General features: G+C 37.4%; 1 protein-coding gene across 3 annotated transcripts in view; it reads right to left on the reverse strand.

The window, feature by feature from the left end:
- Positions 1 to 27806, reverse strand: part of RASGRF2 (Ras protein specific guanine nucleotide releasing factor 2) — a 259547-nt gene that overhangs the window by 194180 nt on the left and 37561 nt on the right. For all 3 annotated transcript variants that reach the window (XR_009963890.1, XM_062613870.1, XM_062613869.1), the window contains exons 2-11: positions 24177 to 24283; positions 15136 to 15283; positions 14614 to 14703; positions 12648 to 12901; positions 11424 to 11503; positions 10728 to 10921; positions 9185 to 9294; positions 7068 to 7186; positions 1297 to 1457; positions 248 to 314 (exon numbers count right to left, since the gene is read on the reverse strand). Coding sequence is in view for 2 of the 3 variants with exons in the window: in XM_062613870.1 (XP_062469854.1) it covers positions 248 to 314; positions 1297 to 1457; positions 7068 to 7186; positions 9185 to 9294; positions 10728 to 10921; positions 11424 to 11503; positions 12648 to 12901; positions 14614 to 14703; positions 15136 to 15283; positions 24177 to 24283 (1330 nt within the window). In the remaining variant the exon portion in view is untranslated. The remainder of the gene's footprint in view (positions 1 to 247; positions 315 to 1296; positions 1458 to 7067; positions 7187 to 9184; positions 9295 to 10727; positions 10922 to 11423; positions 11504 to 12647; positions 12902 to 14613; positions 14704 to 15135; positions 15284 to 24176; positions 24284 to 27806) is intronic.

Below are 27806 nucleotides of genomic sequence, written 5' to 3' on the forward strand. Positions count from 1 at the left end.
TCAGTCTACTTGAAAATCCTATCTGGGATGTCAACAGCAAGAATAAACATAGTAACAAAACCCTCTTATCTATGCCAGCATGTCCGTTACTAAAACATTTATTCTACTGAAGCACTTCAACACTGTATTCCTCAGGTTTTATGAAAGGGGAGAACATATCAATTTGCTCCTGTGAAGAATAAACAAAGGGTACCAATTTAAAGAAACTAGAAACTGTAATTACTACAAACAGCTGAGCTTAACTTACAATCATCATCACTTGCTTCTGTCTCCTCGATCAGTGTGCACTCTATTAAAGACAGAACACCTCCTGTCTATGAAAACAAAGCACATTTTTCACAGATTTTTACATTTGTTTCCATTTCTTATTGCAGTTATTTTTAAACATTGATAAACTTTAAGATTTTACATTAAAGATTTTAGGAAGATACATCAATTTCATGATACATTTTTTTACTCAAGAACTGCACCCAGACAGATTACATATAACTTTTTTCTTAATCCAACAAATCAACAATATACTCTTATGTACAATTTTTTTTTTCATTTTTACCACACTGTGTTTTATCTCACGTACAGACTTGTTCACAAATATTAAAAAAGGTAACTAGAATTTCATCTTCTCCTGAATTTAAATAAAATACATAGAAGATTTTTTTAAAAGTTTGGTTATACTCTATTTACTTTGCAAAATATTTTAACTATTTAAGGGGTGAAAAGTGAGAAAGCATGCAAACAGTCTTAAAAACCTCTCAGGAATGTCTTTATCAAATTAAAATTCTATTCAACATAATCCATTCTGTAAAGTACCAACACTCCTTTATTCACAAGCCAACACTATGAAAGCTTGATTCTTCACAAATATGACTGGAGTGTTCTTAGAAGAGCTTTCATTTTAAGAGAATGTGCTGTTTGACTTTTAAAAAGTATTTTCTTAGAGCTCTGGAAAATATTCCTTGGTAATTCCAAGGAGTTGTACTGGCCGTTTTATGCACTGAAAACTGATATTCAGTGCTAGCTTATACAAACAGACACAACAGAAACAAGACAAATAGGTCTTGTTTCTAACCTCCAGCTTATTAGAATTACATGCTCTTAGGAAAAAAAAATGTAGTTAGCAAGAACTTTGGCTAAATTCTATTATTTGTAATGAGCAGGAAAAGCAGTTAACTACTGCGTACCACCTTGCTTCTATCCATAACAATCTATTCAAATCTCAGGTTAAAGCCATAAAATAATGAAATATTAAAGTTGTGTTTTCATTTTGTAAATTGAGTTAGAAGGTAAAGTCTGTACCTTGAGAAGATGCAGTTTTCCTCCTGAACTTCTTGTACAAATTAAAAAATGTTTTGTAAATAAGAAGCACTGCCTTTCTCCTTCTTTCTTCAAAGATAATGATCCCAGACGAACTTTACTAAGTTTTCCCCTTTCAACTGAAGGGACTTGAATAAGGGAACCTGATAATAAGATTCAAAATTTACTGTACCATAGTAATATTTAGTGTTTAAAGTGTTAATGCGTTGAATATTGTATTTTTATTTAAGGCAGCTTTTCATTACAGTACGTATCAACATACATCAGCATCTGTTTTAAAGTCAATCCCCTTTTTATGTACAAGTTCGCTTTTTTTTTTTATGATAACTAGACTCAAGCAAGTATATCTAGACAAATGCATGGCAGGATTAGATCTTGGGCAAATTCTTATGCAATTTAAACACACTAATCATACATTGATCAGAAAATGAAGCTGGATAGCAAACTGCACTTTTGACAGCTGCTAGACTTGCAAAAGACATATTACTTAATAAGCCATAGAGGCAGAGGATGAAAAGAACAGGTTTTGAAGCAAAAGAGTTTGCATGTGTGTGCCTGTGTGCAAGAGAGATGGAAATGAAGCCCATTTCTTACCTTCTACTGCATAATTTTCAGTGCTCCACAGCTCATCTAAAATGTGTTACCAGTAAAATACTTCTGAACTGAATTGAACTTGCTTATATAAGTCTGAATTTGTGCTATGCAGAACTCCAGACTGGGGACAGCTTTGCTTCTCTGACATTTCATGCCTCAAAACCAGTTTCTGACCAAATTTCCAGATTGGTGCCACCACATGTATCACTTCTGAATCTGGAGTTAAATTTGGAGGTAAAGTGCAATTCTTCTATATATCAAAGGGAAGGATTTTATGACACAACTGGTTGTTACCAGACAGAGCAGCCAAAAGACCTCCTAATCTCTTTCCCACATCTATCCTTACTATCACCCTTACACTGGCTCTCATCTTATTTCAACATTAGCTACCTAATAGAGCTAAACCAACAGGAAACTAATGTTACAAAGAAGTAGCTGACTTAATTCCCTGATACCCCTCACTTGAAAGGTCAAATAATCACCAGTGATGATGCAAAGGAAGTTAAAAGCAGCAGAACAAGCATGAGGGGATGGATATTGGCCTTCCTCTTCCAGAGACAACAAGATATTGGACTAGTGTAGCTGTATCAATGCTCAAACTAGTGGCAAGCACGGACGAAACAATCACCCATGAAATACTAGATTACTAATTCTTATTCTACATTGTCAATTATCTTGTTCAAAGTTCACATGAAGAATCTTAAACAAAGAAATTAAAGTAACTGAGAAAGCTACTGTGCATCTACATTTTTTTACACTTAGCTCCCTCCATATATTTAATGAGCTTTAAGTTATTAATATATTTGAAACTCACACTGTCTGGCATAGCAAGATATACATCAGTAAATATGCAACAGAAAACTGTTCTTTGACAGCCAATTCACAATTAAACTAAACGTGTACGAAGTGATTTGTGTCACTGCAACAAAACAGTGAAGTAGTACTCCAGAGATTTGCAAAGGTCTGGAACATATTTTGTATTCACTTAAATTCTGACCAAAACCCACAGATACTTATTGGTGGTTGTACATTTCCTCCAGACTAAGCAGCATACCTGCCCTAACTTTGAAAGACAGGAAGGAGATCATTCCCATGTGTTGGAACAGAGGCTTTTCCATTCTATATTGACTCCCTCCTAGGTCACATTGCAAGGTGAAGTATTGTGTAAAAAACAATTCCCAAGCAATCTCCCATCACAAAATTCTCAGCGTCATTTTTTATTTTTCTCCTGAAGTTCCTTCTACACATATAGGGTAACAATATTCAACCTGTATGTCTTATTTCTGCTTTGCTTCTTAGAATAACAGTATCTGTAAGTATGATGTGCTTACAGGTTAAGCTTTACAGGTACACAGGTACAGGTAGCTTTTTTTTTTTTTTTTATCTTTCATTAGAATTCTTTAGGAATACCATATTATGTTCTTCTGAAATGGGCTGAAAGTTACTGGTGTTCTTGTATGGAACTGAAATGTTATCATTTAGTAAGGTAAATCAGAGTAAACTAGATTTTTTTAAATGCAGAAACAGGAAACTGCATTATTTCACTTTGATATTCAATATTTACAGAGGGAAACACATATGCGCTGCATGGCTGACATCAAGCAAGGACTTCATGCATTCCTATCAAGTTTTTGTGATTAATGAAACTGGGCATTTGCCTACTATGCATTCTATTACAGATTTCCTCTTAAGGAAAAGAGTGGTCATGACTGGCTGATGTACAGTTGCAGTGAGCAAGTGCACCTAATTTTAGAAAATTCATTAATAGTACAGTTTGGACGATCAGTGTAATCTCAGAAATTTTTATCCAGCTACAAACCTAAGCACTTTCAGTACTCCAGTGCTGCCAGAAGAGTCACTCCATTATGCTTTGTTCAATCCAAGAAATACAAAAGGTTGCATTGAAAAAAAAAAAAAAAAGAAAAAAAGCTCTACATTTTTAACTGCCTGATTCACAAATTCAAAGTTTGTCTTTCTCCATTCTGGAGGTCTTTTAATTTAACCATAAAGATGGTGTGTCAGTAACAATAGATAATGGTCCCTGGTAAAACACACAAAAGTAGAACAATACTGTCTGGCATGGGTTGTGGGAGCATAATCTTGAAAATAGGGGAGTTAACACCATTAATAGCGAAAGGGAGTCTCATACCAGTTGCAAGACACATGAGATAATGGTCCTTGGTGTCTCCTTCCTGACAATCCCCTAAAAGTCCTGACCTCCAGCGACCCTTTTGGTACAGCTGGCTACTCCTTCCAGTGTAGGCTGCCCCCCTACGTCAGAATGAGTGTGCATTTTTCCTAGTATAAAAGCCCGAGCCTCATGCAACAGGGGGAGGCAGAACTTCATACTGCCGAGGTCAACGTTGCCTCTGCAGGGACGCCCACTAAGGTTGAGCCTGCCGCCTCACACTGTGATGATGTCTCTCAAAGCTCGTTTCCTGATCGTCATCATGTGGTCTTTGGGGCTGGTAAGATAAACACTCACCAAAAACACCCATCACCAAAAATACCCATTCTTTAACCCTTTGCAGGCTCTTTCTCCCTATCTTTCTGTATAATAATAAACTCGTTTTTTTATCTATTCTGTCTTGCCTCTCTCTCAACCTGGAATCCCCAAACTCTGGAAGAGATGGTCAAACACTGAAACAGGTTGCTCATTCCAAACGACTGTGGAGTCTCTATCCTTCAAAACAACCAAAACCTGACAGGACATGGAACAGAGCAACCTCCTCCAGCTGATGATGCTTTGAGCAGGCGAGACTGGACTGGATGATTTCTAGAAGTCTCTTTGAACTTCAACTACTCCATGATTTTGTAATTGTGATGTATTTATCAGTAAAGCTGAATTAATAACAGTCAATGGCAGGAATATCAGACAGAGTGTTTAAAGGCATCTAAAGGGCCTTGAGATGCCCTGTTGTCTGCGTGTCAGCCAATGTTGGATTGCAGATTGGGACTCCGTATGTTTCCTTTAGACTCTAAAAGAAAATGTTCCTTAATTGTCTGCCAAGACTTGCAGTGTGCCTGGCAATGAAGGCTGTATCTAAGCAAGAAACAGAGAAAAGCAGACATAAAGGGGAATCCACGATCCACATTGCAAAACACTGTCAGAGATAGTTCCTATGGTCTCAATTTGCATAGCTCAACAGGATCGATCTCTTCTTAGAAAAATAAAATATATAAAACATAACAAAGTTGTAGTCTGCCTTCACAGAAAAAGCCTGAAAAAAAGGTAAAGGCACATCTTTCCTTTTTTAAGCTGAAAAGTGGTTTCCTGTACCAATCTACAGTGCTCAATACAAAGAATAGGAGCATAATCAAAAGTAGATGAGGTGCACATCACAGTCAGAGTGACCCTACTGTCATGTGTGAAAGGAAAAAGCACTCTGTGTTATTTCATTAGCTCTATTCAGATTTTTGCACTCACACAAAATCACATGCAGTGGATGTTGCAAAAGCCTTCTGTACAGCCCCTGTAACCTACAGTCTTATCCCTCATCCTTTGACTGTATGCCCAGAAAGAAATCTGAATTTAATTTACTTAAACTATTTGTTTAAGTTTGACCAAAACGAAGAGTTTGACCTGGGTCTAAGCCTTCAACAGTAATCTTATTCAGACTGATTCCCCAGAAAAAATAGTAAGATTTTACTGATGAAGCATTTGGTACACAAACAAAATAATACCAGTCAATCTTAAGAAGGAAAGCCCCAACAAATACATAAACATAAAATATTGTAATCGCCTTGGAAAAAAAAATCAAAAATTTAATTAAATTTCATGGTTAAAGTCAATCTAGGATTATCACAGCCCTATAATTTTTTGGCTGTGGATACAATACAACAGCTCTATGCTTTCCTTACAGCCATATGCATAACTCCTTAAATTCCTCAGTTACAACAAATATACATTTAATGAAGACTCAAGAAATTTAATAGTGACTGTCATACAAACAATCTTGGAAGTTATTACAGAAAGTTTCATATTTTGGCCACATGACTACAGAAACAGCATAGAATAGATTTCAAAATGTATACAAAGCCTATTAATTACCAACTGTGTATGTAGCTCTATTAAATACCAACTGTTCTGCTGAGGCTCATGAAAAGACCTCATGAAAGGATGCACCTAAATTACATTCCTAATGCGTTTCAGACATTACATATAATGCTTTTCAGACACAAAGAAGCTTTTCCCAGTCAAAACCCTATGCTACATACAGGTCTGTAGTTACTGTATACAAAACTACTACCTTGTTTTTAAAAGTTCCAGAAGGAAATTATACATATGGGAGGGAAAAAAAAAAAGGTAAATCTCACCAAATAAGAAATGCAACCAGATTGCAGTTCCTACTAAAAAGTGACATTTATTTTAAATGGAAGAGTTATTTTACCACAATTTTGTGGAACTTAACAACAAGTTCTTCTGCTGTAACTAAATTTCAATAAAAAGAATTTCCAAACCTGCCAAGAATAGACAAAAATGAATACAGTATGGCTCTTTCCCTCTTGTTTTACTAAATAATGTATCAGTAGTCTTACATTCCTGGCAGAACAGGAAGCCTTTTCTTCATGAATTCTTGTGTACAAATGCTTTTTATATCTATCCTAAACTTCTACAAAAGCCCAAAAATGAGCATTTCAAGGAGCAAAATGAGTATGCTCAGCTACAATATCCATGGTCACACTGTCATTGAGCTGTTTTCAAAGCACCAAGAAAGATGGGAGCAATTGACAGCTCTTTTCTTTCCTACCAATTACTTTACTACTTGCAAAGCTTCAAGTTTCTCCTGCACTTTTACCCAAATGTTGGTATCAGCTGGGACTGCCATGTTAACTGGCTAAGAAGCCCTGGTCTCTAGAGCTGTAGGTAATTTCTACCTTTGAAGATCACTGTCCAGGCAGAATCTACGTTACTGTCCCATGAGTGTTATACTTTTTATGTGCTGTTGGTTTTCCTGGTTCTTAAAAAAAGAGCACAGAAGTGAGGTTCCACTACAGCCCAGAATTAGTTGTCATCAGGGTATTTTGCGACTTACCCTCCACAGACCACCAATAGTCTTAGGATGTTAGCTATGCCCAGCAGTGACCTGATGAACCCTGCTGGGTTTAGTACAGTTTTGTCATTATTATATAGATAGCTTTAAAAAAGAATGTCTTACCTTGGCGTATAAAGGTTTGACTGGTATCTAGTAATATATCACAGCCTTCTACTATCGTTCTTTCTATGGCTAGATTCTTCCGGATGTTTTCTGTGTCGCTCACTTCATCATGCATCACCCTGTTAGACACAATACAAAATCCACTTTAAATTCTGTAACGTATCTTATACCTGTTGTGTCCATTTTCACTTGCACTTACACAGCCAGCTGCATATCCATGCAGTACGTAATCACTCTAGACCAAGCTTCTTACCTGTTTTTTCCCTCCCTTTCAAATAATTTTTGCAGTAATTGATTTTTTTTTAGCAGTGGAAACGATTTTGTTAGACTTATTTTTAGATTATTCCTTAGAACATTTGGAAGATGCCACCAAGCTAAAAACCCTTCACTCCTGGTAGAACAGTACTTCTTGATCCGTAATAGACTAGGCTGCTATGACCCTGGAAGTGTTTCTTAGCACTTTGTGTTAGCTATATAACACATTGTAGAGTCTCTGCCCATGACTTAAGGTTCCCACTCTGCTCTGCTTCAGTTTCCATCTCAATGTACTATTCACTTAAACCTTGATTCCAGTAACAACCACATGAATGCTGTTGACGGCTTACCACCTACTTTATTCAACTTACTTTCACAAGCAACCTTCTCTTACACAGAGATATATAGACCTTTTTCAAGGCTAAAACCAACCCAGATGTTTATACAGTGTTGTGATGCATAATATTTTCCTAAATTGGGATTGGACTGCATTATCTGAAAGCTCCTCCTCCCTCAGAACCATACTAAAAGGATCGAAATTAGTCACAAAGTTTTGCACTTATGGTCTATAGTGCTTGCCTTATAAACAGAGAAAAATCAATCAGTCTCAGCCTCAATTTTGAACAGTCAGTGATAAGTTAGTTGGCTCAGCAATGAACTCTGACTTCTGAGTTGAATACAAGTCAAAGCTGATTGATCTGCTTATGTATAAAACCCTGCCCAGAGAAATTCTTTGCTTTGCTTGAGTGGAAAGGAGTCATTACTTCCTTCTACTTCAGATGGCCTTGGAACAGGGCAGAACTTACTCAACACCAAAGGAATCAAACTCAAGCATTTCTGTAAAAGATACTCCCTTCGCCACTCTTCAAGAAGTTCAAGCTCGGAGAGGTGACACAACATGATCTGACTCAGCTGCCTCTGTTAAATATACAGCAGGACCAAAAAGGAAAAAATAATAAGCTCTAAATTAACAAGTGGCTAGCACATGGTAGCAACTTTGTCTTATCAGAATAAAGAAAATTGAGCAGTCAAGAGCATGAAATTAACAAAAACCATAAATTGATCCCTATTTTACATATTAAATACTTTACAACATATGTAAAGTATTTACACACTTTGGGAATATTTAAATATTTCCAAAGTACATTCTTGGTGAATACTCCAGATACCCTAGATTTATATCCTGGAGTTTATGCAGAGTTTCTTTGTTCACAGCAGCAAACTTTGTCTCCCAGAGATAACCAAATTTCTTACTGGGCTGATAGAGGCGAACACCCACGAATGGTCTGGGAGTTTAGGGAAGAGCTTAATTTTGCAGGCTTCTAGAGGGAGCACCAGTTCTCTAAAGCTATCTTTAATTCCTGTTTATCTGGCATTATCTGAAGCATATGTGAAAATCACTTATTTCATTAATGCACATAAACTATAACACAGATTGAGAACTCAGTACTTTTCAAGACCCCCTATCACAGAGTATCAAAAATGCCCTCCTTTAAACTGTAAAAATATAGATATATTTCTCTATATAAACAGAAGTGCTTTGCTCAAAACCCAGAAGTAGGCAGTTCCTATGGCAACTCAGATTCTCCCCTACCCAAAATACCAGTACACACTTGTAGATTTACGTTAGCCAAACAAAAAACAGAAGAGACAAAATAGTAGGATGGAATATTTGGGGTTTTATTTTTCATTACCTTTGTTTTGGTTTGGTTTTGATCCTTTTCTTCAGGAGAATGTTTTTTTTTTATTATTTTTAAAAGAACAAAACCAAACCAAAATAAAGAAAATAGATTTTTCATTTCAAAACCTTTTGATGCAAGATTATCAGGCATTAGAAAGGTAGAAAGGTAGAAAAATCTTACCTTGAAAGTTCTTCTAGTTTAGATTTAGCAAATTCAAGGCTTTTTCTCTCAACATGTTCATGAGGTGTGTGAGCCAGTAGTTCATGAAGTGATATAATATACCTAGGAATCTTAAAACAAATTAAGTATGAAGTAAGTACATCTGTAAAGGAATAACTCCAGTACAGCTTTTTGCTAAATATTAGCCATTACCTTTATCAGAAAAGTTTTGCAAACACAGTATTTTTTTAAATTAATATTCACAGCTACATGATTACTACATACATTCTAAATGTAACTATTACTGAACTTTTAGGTGACAGAGACTGTGTATGTATATGTATGTTTTCAGTTTGAGGAAGCACAAGATTCATTTAATACATTCTAAAGAAAAGTTCAGATCAGAGGCAGCCGCAAGTATGACATTAAATTTCATTGTTTCAAGCTGCTATGCTACTGCCAATAAAGAAAACTTTCAAAACTCCCTGGAAGATCCACATGCCTTCTCTCAATTGTAATATGATATGTGCATCTAAATTTCTTGTGAGTTTGAAAACATCAGCTAACCTGCTTGCATTTAGAAAAAACTCACATTTCACTAATGGACACTGAAAAATATGCCATATTTGGCTATTAAAGACTATAGGGTAACACAATGACCCTGATCCATTTATTATTACTTCAAGCAGTTTCAGGGCTTTTAACCAGAAACAAGAGATACTGCAGTATAACTTGTCTTTACAGATAAAAGTTCTTTGTGAGAAGGAGATGTGCCTTATTATGGTGAAATTAAAAGTCACCAGCAATTATATCCTCCATCACATATGAATAGGATCCTCTCTCTCCCTTCTAAGATCCCATGACCTTCTTTTATCTTAAACAAAAAATCCCCAAACTGTGCAACATATAAGCTCTACATTAAAAAAAGAGAAATCGTTAATAACTAGCACTAACACAAGTATCACTGACACCGAGGGAGTTCACTATTCTCTTGATGAGTAAAATATTAGGTTAAATGTAAAAGGCACAAAACCATCAGACCAGTGTTTCACAAACCTCTTAAGACAGCTGCAAGTTACTAATCTAGGCAGATCAAGACAAAATATCAGGATAAATAAAGTTCTTAAAACTTCTGCAATATAATTTTCAAAACATCAAGAAACAGAACAAAGAGAACAAAGTGTCAGGAAAGTTTCAAAATGTATTCCTATTAAAACGTTTGTGGCTGCCCTAACTTGCTATACTAGATACATTATTCCTCTCTGGCATGTTCCACAATCCTGTAGCAGGCAGAAGTAGAGCGATCGTTTCTCAGCTTTTTTTCTTTTAGTCTTCATCCCACATTCTCCTTCAACATACATAAGATTCTCAATAGACATGAAACAGTGCAGTTGGGGAAAATATCTGTACAGGCAAAGGTTCAGTGTAATAACAAAATAAATTAAAAACAGAAAGTGGTTTTAGTTAAGCAAGAAGAATCTTCAATCAATTGTAATGTCAGCAACACAAAATGAATCAACCAAGCATTAGAAACAAATAGTCACAGAAAATATACAGAGACTACCTGAAACATGGGGTAAGTAAGGAAAGTTTCCAGCATTCGCCCCTCACATGCTGGGTTGGCTTCATATTGCTTCAAGAGTTTGTCAAAATCTCTGTTTTGCTTACAGTTTGCCAGTACTTGTAGACTATATTGATGATTCCGAACAAATTCTTGATATATGTTCAGCATTGGCAGTAGAATGTCAAATAGATCAGCTAGAAAAAGTCAAGAAATGCTTTTTTTTTTTTTCCCAGCTACCCACCTCTTGAAAGATATTTTTAAAGAAACTACTATGTTCTATGGAAGTGAACTACTATAATCAGTTCTGTTTCAAATACACTGATATTTCAGAAATATTCAAGTTGGCTCTTTTACCTGCCTAAACGTTGTTGCTCTGTTTAGCTAATAACCAGACAATATCACAGAAAGTTCCAGGGCCCATGTCTAATCAAATTTTAGGGCAGAGGCATTCTCACATATCAACTGGAACACAGGCATTACTGCCCGCATGGGACTCCCATTATACCAGATCTTGTGGTGTTAGTTCTGGAAATGCGTTTAATTCAAAGAGGACTTTAGAAAGCCCTCTTTAAAAAAAAAAAAAAAAAACACCACAAAAAAAAACACAAAAAGAAACAACAAAAAAACCCCAAACCTTACTGTAATTACAAAACTAAATATGAAAATTGTACCTCTAGATAAAATATAGTAACTTACCTAGGATTAAGGTAGGCCAGTTTGCTATTCTTGCTTTTAACCCTTGGTGAAATATCTCATGAAGAAACATGATAGTTTCACTGAAAAATAAGTATTTAAACAAAAAGATAATTCAGGTTTTATTTTCTGATTAATAATTCACAGAAAAACACCTCTTTTGGTTAATAGTATGTTTTGCATCTGAAGATAGTTATTATTAAGCAAGTAAGCACTTACTTTTGTTGCATGGATTAAAAATTTGAGTGTAGCATACCTAAAAAATACATAGTATTCGGTGCATAAAGCATACTCTGTCTGTTTAGATATTTTAAATAAAATCATCTATTAAATAACATTCCATAGTTTCATGAATAGGTTTTCTAAGAATATCCTTGAAAATGCATTCAATTGTTTTAGAGGACCAGTAAGACGCAGAAACCTCAAGCCAATGGTAGTCATCTACAATCTTGCTTGCAGCTGTTTAAGACCTGAAGTTTACAACTTTTCTGCAACATCAATCTCAATACCGTATTTTAGTCTATGAGGTCAACAGAAGTAGGGGACATCTCAGTTTTAAGAAAAACCATAGACTATAGTGATCATGAATGAGCTATGAAAGGGAAACTTGTCTCATAACTAAACAAACACATTTCATTTATTAGAAGTTTGGGGCGGACTTGGATGCAATCCCAACCCTGTATCAAATGTTTGATGCCTGCTGGCTTTTTTGTACATACTCATTACTGCAGTACTTGGATGCCTATTGCAAAGAGCAATTCGCTTTTTTGTAGGCTATAAAAAGACAAGTGAGAGGGAAGGAGGCTCCTTAGGCTGGACAACAGAAAATAGAAGATTTGATGCACTCTCCTCAGGGTCTTATCTGGATCGTATAAGGCCACTAAGTCCGATTTTGCTCTCTTAAGAGAAAAAGAAACAGGAAAGGTGGCAGAAAATTATAAGAACTGTCCCAAGAGGCACAATTTGTCATTTGTTCTTTTTTTTTCCTCTAGCAGAGGAAGAAATAAAATGTAAAAAGACAAAGAGGTCTAGCTGGTTTCAAACAGCATCACCAACAGCACCTTGCCTTTTACCCTGGAAACATTGTCTGTCTCAGTGACATTGCTTCCATTTAGAGCAAAAAAAAAACACAAACAAACAAGCGCCAGACCTCACTACTGTAAACTGAAGGAGAATGGGAAGAAGTGGTCAGCGAAACCCCCAGAAAGCAAACAAAAATCCCCATACCTGTTGAGGAAAATGCTACTAACATCATCGTGACTGATAGGTGGCTTCTTTGAACTTGCAGCCATTCTTAAGGGCCGCAGAAAACAGTTCACAAGAACATAAAGTTGATGTACATATTCAGATTCAGCCTCCACCATGTTAAAAACAATCTGATTCCTTTTTCTCATGCTTTCTGCATGGGGAGAGCAAATATAATCTTGGACAATAGTTTTCCATTTTCTTCTACATAACCACCCCCGCATAAAGCTCTGGACCTAAAAGTGAACCGAGCAGAGAACAAGAATCAGAAAAAACATCACATAAATTATCATGAGCTCTTCCTTGTAGAACCAGGACTGTAAATGAAATACCTCTGTTTAAAAACCAAACAAACAAGCCCTTCTTGATCTATAATTGTTTCTCATTTTTTTTTCGTTATTAAATTTCCTACAATCATTTGGTCATACTTGTTGCCAGGAAACAAACTGAGATGATATTTCATCCATATCAAAGTATATTTTACTGCAAGATCAAACATTGTACATACTTTTCCCATCATGCACAACCATGCTACACACTGTGCAGGCTTTTTATCTCCTTTTACCTCCCTTTACGCATTTCTCTTATAACTCCTACAGTACTGTACAACGCTTCCAGGTAACATATTTCAAGACAGACATCTTTGCTGACATAATACTAAAATAGCTGTTTACAGTTTTGAATAGAAACCACTTAGCATGTGTATTTAAAGCTATGTATATACTGCTTAGTACCAGACACCTAGGCCAGAAATATTACTATGAAGAAGAAACAGATTTTTGGCATTCTTAAAAAGCACGTCTGTGTTCATGGAAAAATCTACTTAAGCATAATACCCATTGAAGTTACAAGTAGATTAAAGATTACAGAAAAGGTCTATATATGATCACAGAAAATTTCTGTATGTCTTTGTCCTGATCTTGATGTGGAGATCATTCATCTTGAAAGATAAATGCAGAATCTCACTGGTAGCAGTTTACTTTGAATAAATAACTTTTCAAAAAGGGTCCAATTGTCAAAACAATCAAGATGCTGTGAATTGCATACAAAATCAGAGCTCTCCTTCTACTAAAAGAGAAATTTCTAGCTTCTCCTACGATGCTTAATCCACATGAAAATGAAAATTCACACAAGCTTAGTGCTGACCCTGACTTAAGACCCCATGAGCCAGAAAAAGTCACAAACTAAGTCCACATCACATAAAGGATATTATGCAATTCAAGAGACTGAACACTGTGAGAATAAGGGTAACACGTATGGAACCACATCTTCTAGTGTGAATTCCATTCATGCTTGAAGATGTGATGAATTCCATTCATGCTTCTTCACTAGAACTTGAGAGAGTCAGTGATGGGCAAAGTTCTGGAGGCTGGTTATAGCCAGTCTTAAGCAATACTGCCAAAAGCTGCACATGTAAATGCCATACAGAGTCGGACAATTCTGTCCTTGGTATGAAGAACACTGGCCATAGTGTCCTGAAACAATCGCCATCAAACAGAGCAGGGGACAACCTAAACCAGTTTGCTCTCTGCATTTGTAATATTTGCATTCCAGCTTCAGTGGCAGAATAAAGGTCATTCTCTTACATCTTTATAATCATTTTCATAAGAAAGGAGTATAAAGTCATTCTGCACTTGATTCCCAGAGCACACAGCCCATGACTTAACTTCAGCCTTAACAAGCCGTTGAGCAAAATGTGCAAACTTCTTTAAGAAACTGAATATATATCTTGCAAGTAATAATGAATACATAAGTAACAAATACACCATGGGATAAATGTGGCACTAAAACATAGGAAGCTGATGTAATTTGAGGTTTAAATAAGGGCAGAGAAAAAGGAATCTTGCTATTTGACTGTACTCAATGAAAAATAAATGAAGACAAAACTAGACAGATTAAAATACAGAAGTGCACCCCCATCCCACCCTTTTCCTCTTAAGAAAATTACCTTTTTAATTTTTTTAATGTCTGGGTTCTCATCTTCCTGGTTGCCTTGATAAGGCCGCATTCTTTCTTTTGTTTTGTTGAGAGCTACAATCTGACAAAAACAATGATTCATTAAGTGCTCTCTCAAGCTAATGAGATTCACAGTTACAGAAGCAACAGAAAATATATATTAAAAATATTGAAAAAAATAAATATTCAAAAATGTTGAAAAAGCATTTAGTCAAGGGTTCGCAGGGAGACTATCACTTATTAACCTTACTGGGTTTTGTTATTTTCACAAATATTACAGAAATATTGAATATTATTGCAATGCACAGAGCAAAATGTTATAATTCATAGAAACACAGATTGGTTTGGGTTGGAAGCGACATTAAAGCTCATTCAGTTCCAACTCCCTGCCATGGTCACGGACACCTTCCACTTGACCAGGTTCCTCCAAGCCCCATCCAACCTGGTCTTGAACTCTTTTAGGCATGGGGCAGCCACAGCTTCTCAGGGACTGCTTGATGGCTGCGGCACATACCTCAGATTTAAGTCTTTCAATTTCTGTGTCTTGATCTTCAAGCTGATGTCGAAGCTGATTAGCTGCAATCTTTTCAGTCTCTACAATCTGGACAAGATGAATGTACTTCTGCATTAACACCTCCCTTTCAATCAGAATATCTGAATAACTAAAAGAAAAACATTTACATTAGTAAAAATAGGCTACTATTGTCCTCCATATCCCCTTATGAGATATTGTCAGAATAAACATTGCATCAATGACAAAACTGCAAAACTGTATTTCTTTGTCTTAATATAAAATTAATAGCTTGGTCCTAAATCCTCCAAACTTACAGTGTCCAATATCCTTTATAGACATAGGTGTACTGGATTCACAGTACCCAGTTACTGAAAGCAAGACAATTGCACCTATCTTTTTTATGAGTTTCTAATCCTCAGGCTAAACCCAAGAGTTCTATTAATTCAATTTTTTATGTTAAGGGCTGCTTTCCTCCCTCCCCCATCCTTTTGGGAGGCGATTCATCAGAACTATTTCTAATTCTCTCTACCTGTCATATCTCTTTATGGAAGAATTCCCATCACAGAATCATAGAATCATGGAACACTTAGAGTTGGAAGGGACCTTCAAAGATCACCTAGTTCAACCCTCCTACAATGAGTGAGGACATCTCCAGCTAGATCAGTTTGCTCAGAAAGAACCACATCCAGCCTGAACAACTGTTACTTAAATTTGCTAACACCTATTTTATTGTTTAGCCCAGTTTGAGCTTACTCAATAAATGACAAAACAAAAGCTCACAGTATCTCTTCCAACAAGTTAAATAACACATGTAAAAAAAACCTGTCATTAAGTAATCCATGTATTTTAACTGTGCAATAAACAGTAATAAAGTGTGAGATTTAGTTCTTTAAAATTGTTTGATAATAATCTTTTTTTGTTTCTCAAGAATCCTGTTTCTTTCAGAAACCATAGTACATAATTTCTTTCTACCGTAAGGGATATTTGTACATGATAAAAAAATGTCCGGGTTAGATATACAACACTGGTCGCTTTACAATGAGAGATGTTAATGAAGACAAAAATATATGTAACATGTGCAAGAAAATGCATTCCTTAGTACCTGCAGCACCATCTTGATTTACATTGAATATAAAGCATAGTTTTATCCAGATGCAGATAGGTGACCACCTTTTCTTGTTTGTTATTTTCAAAATTTTCTTAAACTTTTGCTACCAAATATTTCCAATACAGAATTTGACAGATTTGGCTTTGCTTTATTCAAGAAGCAGGAAATTAGTAGGGCACAGAATCACAAAGGGTGAACAGCAGCTGCAGTCAGAAATGATGTAAGACTCGAGGTACTATTATATATGATGTTTTTCTTTCACTTTTTTTTATTTTTATTTTCCTCCTTTAGGGGAAGAAACTTCATCGAGGTTTTTCAGTTTCTTTAAATGCATTAAGCCAGATTTCCACAGTCTTGCTTTACTAGGGAAAACGAACTTTGCTATGGAAGACTGAAAAGGTTTTGTACTTTTGAAATATATGCAGAGTATTTTGCCTAGTCAGTGGCTTTGGCTGTAGAAAATGTCAATCTCTGCCTAGAAACCAAACATTTCCTTCACTGCCATAATGAGCAGTACAAAGAGGAGTTAATTAGAAAAGCCTGTGTACACCTACACTATCTTAGAATAGGCTATTCATTTTCCTTCTCAAAAGTGCTACTTGTTCTGGGAAAGGAAAATCCTAAGATTCTGGAATAAACTTCACATGCTTCCAACAGCCCTTTTCAACCATCTCTCTGCATGCATTAGTTAAAGATCATCATGCCCCAAGTGCTAACCTGGATATCCAGCATAGTGTCAGGAGCCTTTCAAGAGTGCCGGATTTCAATACTGACTTGATTACACATGCATACAAACTCCTTTGTTAAAGAAAAGTGTACCAAAGTGTTCAAATGCCAAAAGAAGATGAAAAAATCATAAAGCAACTTGTAAGCAGCCAACTTAAATTTAGTTTTCTGGCTTGGATATCATTTAATAGAAAGAAGCAACTGCTGTGAACCACAGCTTTCTATGAAAGGCATTAACATTTCATTGAGAGAATGTGCTATAAATTTATAATAATATCTAGTAAGACTCAAAAGAAGGAGTATCATGAAAGCTGAGGCTATACTTATTTCCTACTATCATCTGTAGAGACAGGACTCAAAGGAGTCCTGTACAAGATATTTCAAGAACCTTAAGCTCTGCTTGACCACTACCTACCACTCCTAGAGACAGGAAGACTTGAAGAAAGTCCTGAGAGAAATGATGCATCATTTATGCCCTGTGAGAGCCAACATGTTGAGAAAATACAGAAAAATGTATGAAAGTTTAACCAATGCCTCATTATTAAAATCTCCTTGTTGTGGTAGCAGACCAAGATAAAGGTTCCAGTAGTGCTATCAGCAAATACAATTGATTTTTGTACCAAATTCAGGCCAGAGTTATGGTTCATTGGATCACTCTATGCCAATTGTACTGAAGGCAGGTGCAAGAATCAGGCATTGGTCATATCAAATCATCCTTCTGAAATGCAAAATGGACAACCTAATCAACTCTTTATAAAAGCCATGCAATATGGCTGTGGGGATCTGGAAGGTAAAAGAAATGGCCTACATCTTCCCATGCAAATCATATTCAGGCAACTAAAGGACTCCTTAACAAAGGAGGTTTTAAAGTCTAATGGTATATGAACAGCCACACTAGAGGTGGAAATTGTAAAAGTCACAATATAGTTTACACAATCACCCCCATGACTCTAACCAAGGTGACCTGAGGGACTACCTGTACCCAAGAACTATTAACTTTAATTAACTCCTGTATGATAGGGAAATCAAAGGACACCTATGTCTGTGAGAATTACAGAGATGAGGTTTATCAGAAAATGCAAAATTAAGATGGGTTTTCAGATATGCATGGACAACTGTTTAGAAAGGCTATTAAAGAGGTTGTCTGCTGATTTCCAGTCAAACTGGTGGGAAATGGTACTTGGACTGGTGAACAGCTACAACAACCAGGACTTAGAGGGTGGGTAGGTAGGTATAGGGCTGTGTGATGCATGGGGGAGCATGAGAAGTACGTACCCCAAATGATTTTTACTACAATATCCATTTAGTTGAGAAAGGGAAGTACAAACTGGAATAAGGAATATTTTTGAAGGGTGGCCCAACAACCATAGGAGGTTTCATGCAGTCAAACCTTGTCAGTTAGGGTATGGCTTACTCTAGGAGCTTGGGTGTGTGGGGAGGGGAATGCTACTCTCTTGTGTAAGAATGAGACAATCATGAGAACACATCTCACTAGATAATGTGTTACTACTTATCAGACTCACAACTGTTACTAAAACCAGGAATTCCAGTTGTCCGCACACTCCTTTATCTAGGAAAACCTGACTACAGGAATTAACCTACAAACAAACTGGAGCAGAAAGGCACCTTTTCCCATTACACAAAACCAAGACATAAGTTCAACAGCAGCCACAAAATCCACACTAAATACAACGGAAAGGACACTCCTTGCAGGGCAAGCTGAGACTTCAGAGAGCTGACATGAACTTGTAGCTACTGTCTCCAGAAAGTGTGATTGGCGGGATTTCAAATGTTCCCTTAGAAAACAGCTACCACACGAACCTTCTGCACAGCTGTAATTACCAGTATAACCATTCCTTTTGAAGTTTCATGTCTGTGTTACCTAAAACTGTCTGCCGACACCTACAAGCACCACTGAGGAACGTAAAGAGCCCTCTGCAGCAGCAGTGAGATGTCTGCTCCAGCACAAAGACCTTCTAGGGGAAAAAACAGATTTCTATGATGTGCAGTACAAATGCACAGGAGGTACGCTCAAACCCATCAAGATGAGTCAGTGGGAAGGCTCCCCACATCATCTTTCAGGCTGAGAAGAGTTACCAGCTATAGGGGTGTGAAAAATACTATGGGATACAGGAAAAGCATTTTGGGATTGTGCAAGGCTTGTTATGGGATGTTTAAGGATCAAAGGATGTTTAAAAATCAAAGGCAGTAAAAGGGAGGGATGAAGAAGGTTTGAGGAGGAGGAAGCTTGGAAAAATATAGAGGTAAGGGAAAAAAAAGTGGATAAAGGTTCACATGTCACCAGTTTAACCAAAATAACTTGCCTGGCCATGCTCTGCACTTGATCAGCACAGCCCAATCTGTCTTCTCATTAAACTTCATTTCTAACTACTTTCCTTGGTGAGGGGACTCTGTATATACATCCATGGAACTAAAAGCGCCAGCTACTGGAATTGGGACTGAGGGGCCATATGTCCCTCTGTGTCTGCAGTGCCAGTTACTCACTGGAGAGGTGGGAGTGTGTGTGTATAGTTTGGGTGCATATATCAGTGTGTGATCACCAGCCTCTGTCATGCCTGCCTACCTGGGGAATAGGATTAGTTGCTGGGAAGCCTGGCTTTAGGAGATGTATTAAGTTTAGGTTGGATCATCAGAGACTCTGTGATTTGATGACTGGAGGACACAGGAAGTACAACCCAGCTACCGGGAAGACCATGAGGTCGGGGGGTTGACTAAGAAACTCATTTGCACACATGTGTTTGTGCCTGTCACGGGTGTAGTATAGTATAGTTACCACCTACACTGAACAAAGAAGTTAAAATAATAGTTTTAGACTATTGCATTAGATTTTTCTTGCCAACTTAATCAAACAGAATAGAACAGATTTGCTTCAGGGATTAAATTTTGTCTGCATCATGATTTAGAATTTTTTCCTTGAGTTTGTCCTTATTTTTGACAAATGGGACAAGCTTTGCAACTTTTTCTCTGTTACTATTCATTTGATGCTAGCCCAAGATATTTCTGACCATTCTGTCAGGTTTTTGTTTTGAATTGCTATCTTACATTTTGTGTAGCCTTTTGAAGATACTTGTTTTGGGTTTTTTTTTTTTTTGTAGTATCTCAGATGTCTCAGGTAGAAATTCTAGGAGAGCAATCCCCCTACTCTTAAATTGAAAACAGGACTGTAAACATCCTGTTCTTTGTGAACATGTTGGTTTCCATGAGATGGAATTATTTAATTGCTTTCTGGAGGGTCTTATCCTCATGAGTAGCCATGGTAATCCACATTTCATCTGAGACAAAGATGTTGAGCCTTTTTTCTTTTTCCTTCCCCCCCCCCCCCCCTTTCTTAGATCGACATGCACAAAATACAATTTTGGATTTTTTTTTTCATTACTTTTTTGCCAAGTACATGTTTGCAGCCATCAAAATCTCTTCCATGTTTTGTTTTGCAAGTCATGAACAGACTGTTGAAAAAACACAATCTCACTGCACCCCATGTCCCACTCTAGACAAACAGGCACTATGCATGCAAACTGGTACCTAAAGGATTTCCTGCTGTGCACTGTCCATTGTTTCTTGGAAGATTTCACTGGGGGTGGGATGTGACTGCCATTTTGAGGGGTACTGTGAACACAGTTGAGAGCTGACATGCTTTTTCATGCTGCAGCTACATGCTACATTGCTTATGTTCCTTTCTGAAGTGCTCTATCCTCATTTGAGAGAGACTGTTTGGCTTCTGAGCTTGCAATGGGAGGTGCAGTATATTTTAATATTACTATTTTGAGTGCCACATCCATACCTACTTTTCATCTCTTTAATTTTTATTTGAATTCTCAGCGTTTTGAGTTCTCAGTAATGTTCAGGGTGGCACAGTAAGGTTTGCTTCTTCTAAGTTACGTTTCTGGGCTGGAGGACTTATTCCTGGCAAATTCTAATTCCTCTGTTACTGACTGCCCCTGTTCTGGGCCTTGTTCCAGAACTTGACCTCCTATAAAAGATCCGTTTCACTCACTGGGATAGACTTTTCACCCTCTCCTACAAATTCCTCTATGGGCTTGTGTTTTTCTTTTTTTGCATTTAACTCAAAATCTTCTATGCTTGTTTTAATATGGATGCAGTACTCATCAAATTTCTCACCCACTTCTACTTTAGCTTATTGGGAAGTCTTAAATGAAGTGCTTCAGGCTGTAGTTTCATGTGTGCTGCAGTCCTGAATAATTCCACGTTGCTGCTGAAGGAAGCAGCTGTCCTTCTTGTAAGTTAACCATTCATTCCCACACCTTTACCAGCCTTTCTCTCATGCAGGCACAACTGTGAACTTAATTGGGAAACTGGTGTCCACTAAAGGGAATTAGGGTGTTTTTTTTTTTTTTTTGCCTGCTTAGTATTAATCATCTCAATTCTTCTGGGTCTGCTCAGTGACCATCCACTCAACACACCTGTGTTCATGCACAGGGGAGAGGGAAGTAGATGGGTGGGATATTGAAGAGCATGAGTGCTATGTTGGGGGGGATGCTTCTTTCAGCTAGGTCAGTGTTTAAACCGTATGATGAGCTACTGCCTTCCAACCAGTAATTTAAAAAAAAAAAAAAAAAAAGGCTTGCTCTCAGATCTGTTATCATGCTTTATTTGCTAATGCAGGGTGTATTTTACAAAATATTTTACAGGTAGTTGTAAGCTCAGTATAGTAGCTCAGAGCTGCCTGGAAGCTCGGAGCAAATGCTGTGCTACTAATGCCTTGCTGTTGGAGAAACTGCATTACCTGAGGATTGGTGCTATAATAAAACTACAATTTTGTAGTTTCCAGTTGACTGGGAACGGGGGAGAGAGAATTTGAGTAGTGCCCAAAACACGGGCAAAGCAATCTCATATCTGCCTTTCAAATAACATCTAGACAGATCCACAGAACAAAGTGGTAGAGGTTGCCACAGCTGATAGGTTGACAGAGGTGAGGCTGCCACCGCTCCCTATACTTATGTTGAGCCAGAAGTGAGCTGGCCATGTAATTCCAATACATATTCATACAAACACAGCTGGATGAGGGGATCAACACAGAGAGAAACATTCAGCACTCAGTTGGGCACAGACATACCAGCAGCCTTATCCTGTTCTCACCTCAGACTGATCAGAGAGGGGAATGAAGGTATGCTAGTGGAAAAATAGATAACAGAACCGTATAGGTGCTCCCAGAAAATATCTTATCCATGCAGCCTGTCCACTTGTCCAGGAACTGGTCCTGGATGTACTCCAGTGCCCACAGACCCTCTCTAGTTACTGGTACTCAGTCCCCATCACTCAGAGATATGCATGCATCCTCCCTCTTCCTAGCACACTGTGGATCCAGTAACTGGTCTAAGACAACTAGTCTACCCCAGTAACCAGCCCTGGACCCATGTACTTCCAGTTCCCTCACACACCCACACCATGCACAGACATGCGCTGTGGATCCCACATTAACTGATGGACAGGTGTTCCTAAGTCTGCACACATGAACACAAGTAGACACCCAAACTCTATGCATCTCTCCTGTAACTGCCTTGCAAACTCAGTGCAACTGGTAACTAGGCCTTGAATGTTCTAGTCTCCACTGGTCACAGGCACACATGCACCACTTTCTTTCTCGATCAACCAGTGGATTTGCCAATGTGACAGTTGTACACCAAAGCTGTATTTCACTGCCTTCCACATTGTGATGGTGATAATTATTGTCGAGTAAGTTTTGGGTTGCTGTCCTCCACTCTGGAGGGAAGAAGGGCTCTGCCCTTTGCCAGGGCATTGCTGATAGTCCCAGGGGTGCACGTGGTGTGACTATTAGATGGGTGGGATAGCTCATAGCTTCTCAAGATCTGAAATAATGTGGTTACCAGCGGGCTACCATGCAAAATGTGGTTCACCTAATACCACAGCCCAGCAGGTGCTTTCCAAGAAAGGACAAGACCACATTCAGTTAGGTACCAATGTTAAGAAGAGGATGCAGAACCAAAGACTGGATGCCCAGGTGACACAACCCCTGCAGTTTTAGCCTCATTTCACAAGTTCTAAATTATAAGGTACTAGCTGGTAGCGTTCATTTTTAGCTACAAAGCAAAATCACTTCTGTTTATGTGGCTCATGTCCTAAGCAACTCAGAAACTGCCTGGTTCCTTCTGTGTTACCATGGCATTGTAGATTAGCTGTCTATTAGAGGAGGATGGAGAAAGTGCATTTCAGCAAAGACATGTGCCTCCACAAACCATTTCATAAACCCTCAGTTAGATGATCTGCATTTAGACTATACTGTAAACCTTGCCCATTCTCCATGAAGACCTGTGTCATTGGTCAGGACTTCTGTTTTGAACTCAAAATTGTATTTGTTGCACTTTATCCTCATAATGATTTGACCTCATGTCCTGGTGTTCGCTGGGATACAGTTCATTTTCTTCCTAGTAGCTGTCACAGTGCTGTGGTTTGGCTTCTGTCTGAGAACAATGCTGATAACACAACTGTGGTTTAGTTGTTGCTCGGTAGCATTTGCTCTGATCAAGGATTGTTCAGTATTTCATGCTCTGCCAGTGAGGAGGGGCACAAGAAGATGGGAGGGACCAAAGACAGGACACCTGATATGAACTAGCCAAAGGGGTATTCAATACAGCAAGTGGCTGTGTGGTGCTTAGCTGCCAGCTGGGCTTAAATCACAACACCTACTCTTTCTTACATTTATTTCTGTATATGCTTTTTTTAAGAAACACTCATTTATTCACTTGGCATATCACTCTTTCTTCATTCTTATAATAAACATTGCCTCTAACAGAGGACTAATCCTCGGGGTTGTTTTCAGTAAGAGTCTTCTTCTTTAACCAATTTCAACTGGAATACAATCACTCAAAAATGATAAAATCAGAGAATCAGAGAATCGTAGCATGGTTTGTTTTGGGTTGGAAGAGACCTTAAAGCTCATCCATTTACAGCCCCCTGCCATGAGCAGGGACACCTTCCACTAGACCAGGTTTCTCCAAGCCCTGTCCAGCCTGGTCTTAAATATACATCATTGATGTAAGCACGAATGCTAGGAGGCTTTTTTTCCTATAACATACCTATCAATCACAATACACATCTAATCCACTGTAACATTTCTTGACATCTAGAGACTGAATTTAGATTTTCAAACTTTTATCAATTTATTTACAATAAAATGGAGCTGAGGATTAAAAATCAGGTTTCATACCTAGCTTGGTGAATAGCTTCTACCCACTCATCTCCATCAGCTTCATCGTCACAACGCAGCTCCAGCGGCTTCTGCCCTTCATGGCCAAAAAGAACAGTAAAGTAATGCTGCAAATTAGAGCAAGAAAAAAAAATTAGAAGCACATTTAAATAAAATAGATATATAAAACAAATTTAAAAAATCTGGAAAATCTGACTTTTTAAACATAGCCCAAAGCACTGCCAGCCTAGGAAGATGTGTTTTAAGGTCTTAGTCATGAAACATGGATTGAACTTGAAACTATATCCTTAACATATTCCCCTGTGTGTCAAGGTAATAGCTTTCATGGTACTTGTCATAAGTTACTGTTCGTAAGCTCCCATACACAAGACAACAGGATAGAATTTCCTAAGCAGCTTCTACAACTGACTACAACAGTCTTACTGTAGTGGGGTGCCTGTAGTTCTTTTTCCCTTTCATTTTTCCCTTAAAATTTTTCTCTAGAAAAATGCCAGCACACCATACCAAATCTGGAAATGCCACCAAAAATGCAAAATTTTAGCTAGCTCTAGCTTATTTTCTCACTTTTCCAACAGGACTAGGAAAGTGCCCCTTCTCATTCATCACAGTCACAAAACATTTTTGCCTTTCTTTCAAGAAGTCGAACTCAGAATTGTCATTGCAATGCCTTTGAAAATGCTGTTCACACGAGTGTCACATTCTTTGATGGCACCTGAAGGATGTTTCTCAGATTTCCATAGAACACAGAATTTCAAGAAAGACTTTGCTACTTTCAGAATGTAGTAATAATAGCAATATCTAGTAAGGAGGTGAAAACCCTTAAAACCCATTTCAAAGTTTGTCATTAAAAACCTTACATTGCATAGCTTAAGTATTAACTTAAAGCCACGTAGCAAACAGAATTATTCCAATTCATATAAAAATAGGTGAGAAAATACTCTACCTAAGTGCATACCTGTAATTTCCATTAAATGCAGCTATTAGTAAGCCAGCTGTTTCACAGGCAGCCTGCTTATACATAAAACCATCTGGATATTAGGTCCAACGTGATTCAGGAGCTCTTAATACTTAAACATCTCTGCATCAGATCACTCAGTTTTCTTCATTACCTAGAACTTTTCAGACCCTCTTTTGCTGTCATGCCAGTTAACAGGGAACCAAGTATAACCGTATGTGGCAGCAATTACTTTCTGGAGTCTTAAGAGTGAACTCCAAACTTTCTACAGTCAGCAAGTCAAGTATATAATTTGCATTCTCCCATGACATTAATCATTGTGCATAGCAGTAAGAAACCTGAAGTGATGTCAACAAACATTCTGCTTTCTTTGTCAAACCCACAGCTCAGCTGAAAAAGCCTCTCTGAGGGAAACACCATGCTGGAGATGAAGCAAATAGCAGCTCAGAATTAAAAGCCATTTCCAAGGCAGGAGGAACACATACATAAACTGAAACAGAAGGGATGAAATTCTACCTTCAGAGAATTGGCAGCAGATATTGTCAACACTGATAACAAATTTCATCCATATAAAAAAATTATTCCAGCCATTTAGTGGCCTCTTCTGAAACATCTGGCAGCCTGATGTACACAAACAGCACACAAGCTGGCTGCACAGCGTGTACAGGGCAGGTTCAATACACTCCAAATGTACTGGATTCACCACACTGGCTCTAGCACTGTCTGTGCACCTGCACTTGCATCAAGGTTTGTGCCTGGGGATCTGCCTCTGTGTGCATCTGAGTACACTCATACATCTGGTTTCTTTTGGGGTAATATGAGGACATTACTCATATTACGGCATTCCATAAAGAGAAAGCTATTCATTTGAGCATTGTATTGATTTTCTAAACATTGTTACGTGTATACAAAACCCCTTTCTTACAGAAGACCACAAGTACTGCAGGATTAGCCACAGACTAACAAAGCAGAAACAAGGCACAGGAAGACATGCTGTTCACATTTAACCAGGTATATAAAGTCCATACTCAGATCCACTAAGTTTCAGACACAAAACCACTTTGGAGCACAGACAAGGATCAAAAAAATCATTAAAAGGATTAAAAAAAAAAAAACAAAAACAAACAAGCCAACCCCCCCAAAAAAACTAGCAGAAAACCAACAAAAACCAAACAAAAACCAAACTGGGTTTGTTTTTTTTTTCCCAGTGGTTTATATCACTTAAACCTCAATGCCATGAATAAAAAGAAATATTTAATCAGGTCCATAGGAATCTCCATAGCAGTGGTAGATAAAAACTTCTATAATAATACAGTGCAGTTGAAAACAACCTACAGGGGAGTAAGTAATGCATTAAGATTAGACACAAGTGCGCTCTGTTTATAACTTGAAATGGTCTATTTTAAAAAGTGTATTAAAAGATAAATCACACTGTTCAGAGCTGCATTTTATGTAACAAGTTATTTCTGTTCATAAAGCTGCTACATATAAAACTAGATTAAAGATACAAGTGTCAACAAGCACTGGATTTAATCCCCTTGTGTAGGGATACAAGTTAGAGACAATATTGCAGTCCTCCCTCCTTTTTCATTTAAAATGAAGTAACTCAGATGTCTTTTGGGAAAGGCTTAGAGGTCAGCAGTTACTTTGGTGGTAAGCATGATCTAAACACTTCTTTAGATCAAGAAAATGCACAAATTTAAACAAACAGAGGGCTACTACAGTAGGGCTTGGCTTAATGTGGGAGGAAAAAAAAAAAAGCAGCTAGATTTTAAAAAGAATTTGTTTTCAGAGGCTACTTTAAAAATCATCTGCACCATCCACCCCATTCAAAGATGCATACTGCACTCAAGCATCAGTGTCAGCTATTACATCATTTACACAGAAGCAGTCAATTCTAGAGTAAGTGAAGTGCAAAAATACCACAACATGCCTCTAAAAACAATCTCTAAGTCATCCTTGAATTGTCTTTTTAAAATAAATGTTACTCATTTACAAAACTAATTTACTACAAGAAAATAAGATGTGTATCTGTGATGCATTATTAGATTTTCAAGTTGACGGTGTATGTGAGTGGGCCTATATGCATATATATTTATATATAGACATATATAATTTTATTACTGCTATTCAATTTGTTAAACAGCTTAGCTTCCTTATGACTGCAGTACAGTACAGGTAAAAATCACTTTTCAAATCACTTTTCTGTATGCACACTATTAGTTTCTCTAAGAGGTGAAACTAAATATTTAAGATCTACAGGACATATTTACATCAACTACCCTCATCATTATTCACTATGTCTGTTGGACTACATGTTTCAAGGTAAGTCTGTAGTCCAGTTGGATATTTTTTTTATTATTGTTTATTCAAAAAATCATCATACTCAGAGAAGATAAAATGAACATTCTGTATTTTGATATTAAAAAATCATTGATTTAATTTGAAATGTCTTTTCAGTATTCAGGTATGCCCAAGCAAAATGGTAAGTCTCAGTTTTAACAAGAACATCTTTGGCAGGGAGTCCTTCAAGTAAAGCTTGCGAATAAAAGAAGGGAAATTTTCATTTACATTGTACAGGTGTGAAGGCACTATGTAGACTCACAGTCAAGGAAAGAACAATGGGATCAAGATGCATGAAGAATACTGTCGTGTATCACTTCTCTGACTTGCAC

This window comes from Pezoporus occidentalis, unplaced genomic scaffold (genome assembly GCF_034315485.1).
Source record: "Pezoporus occidentalis ecotype Australia unplaced genomic scaffold, CSIRO_AGI_Poc_V1 ctg170, whole genome shotgun sequence".
Classification (NCBI taxonomy): Eukaryota; Metazoa; Chordata; class Aves; order Psittaciformes; family Psittacidae; genus Pezoporus; species Pezoporus occidentalis.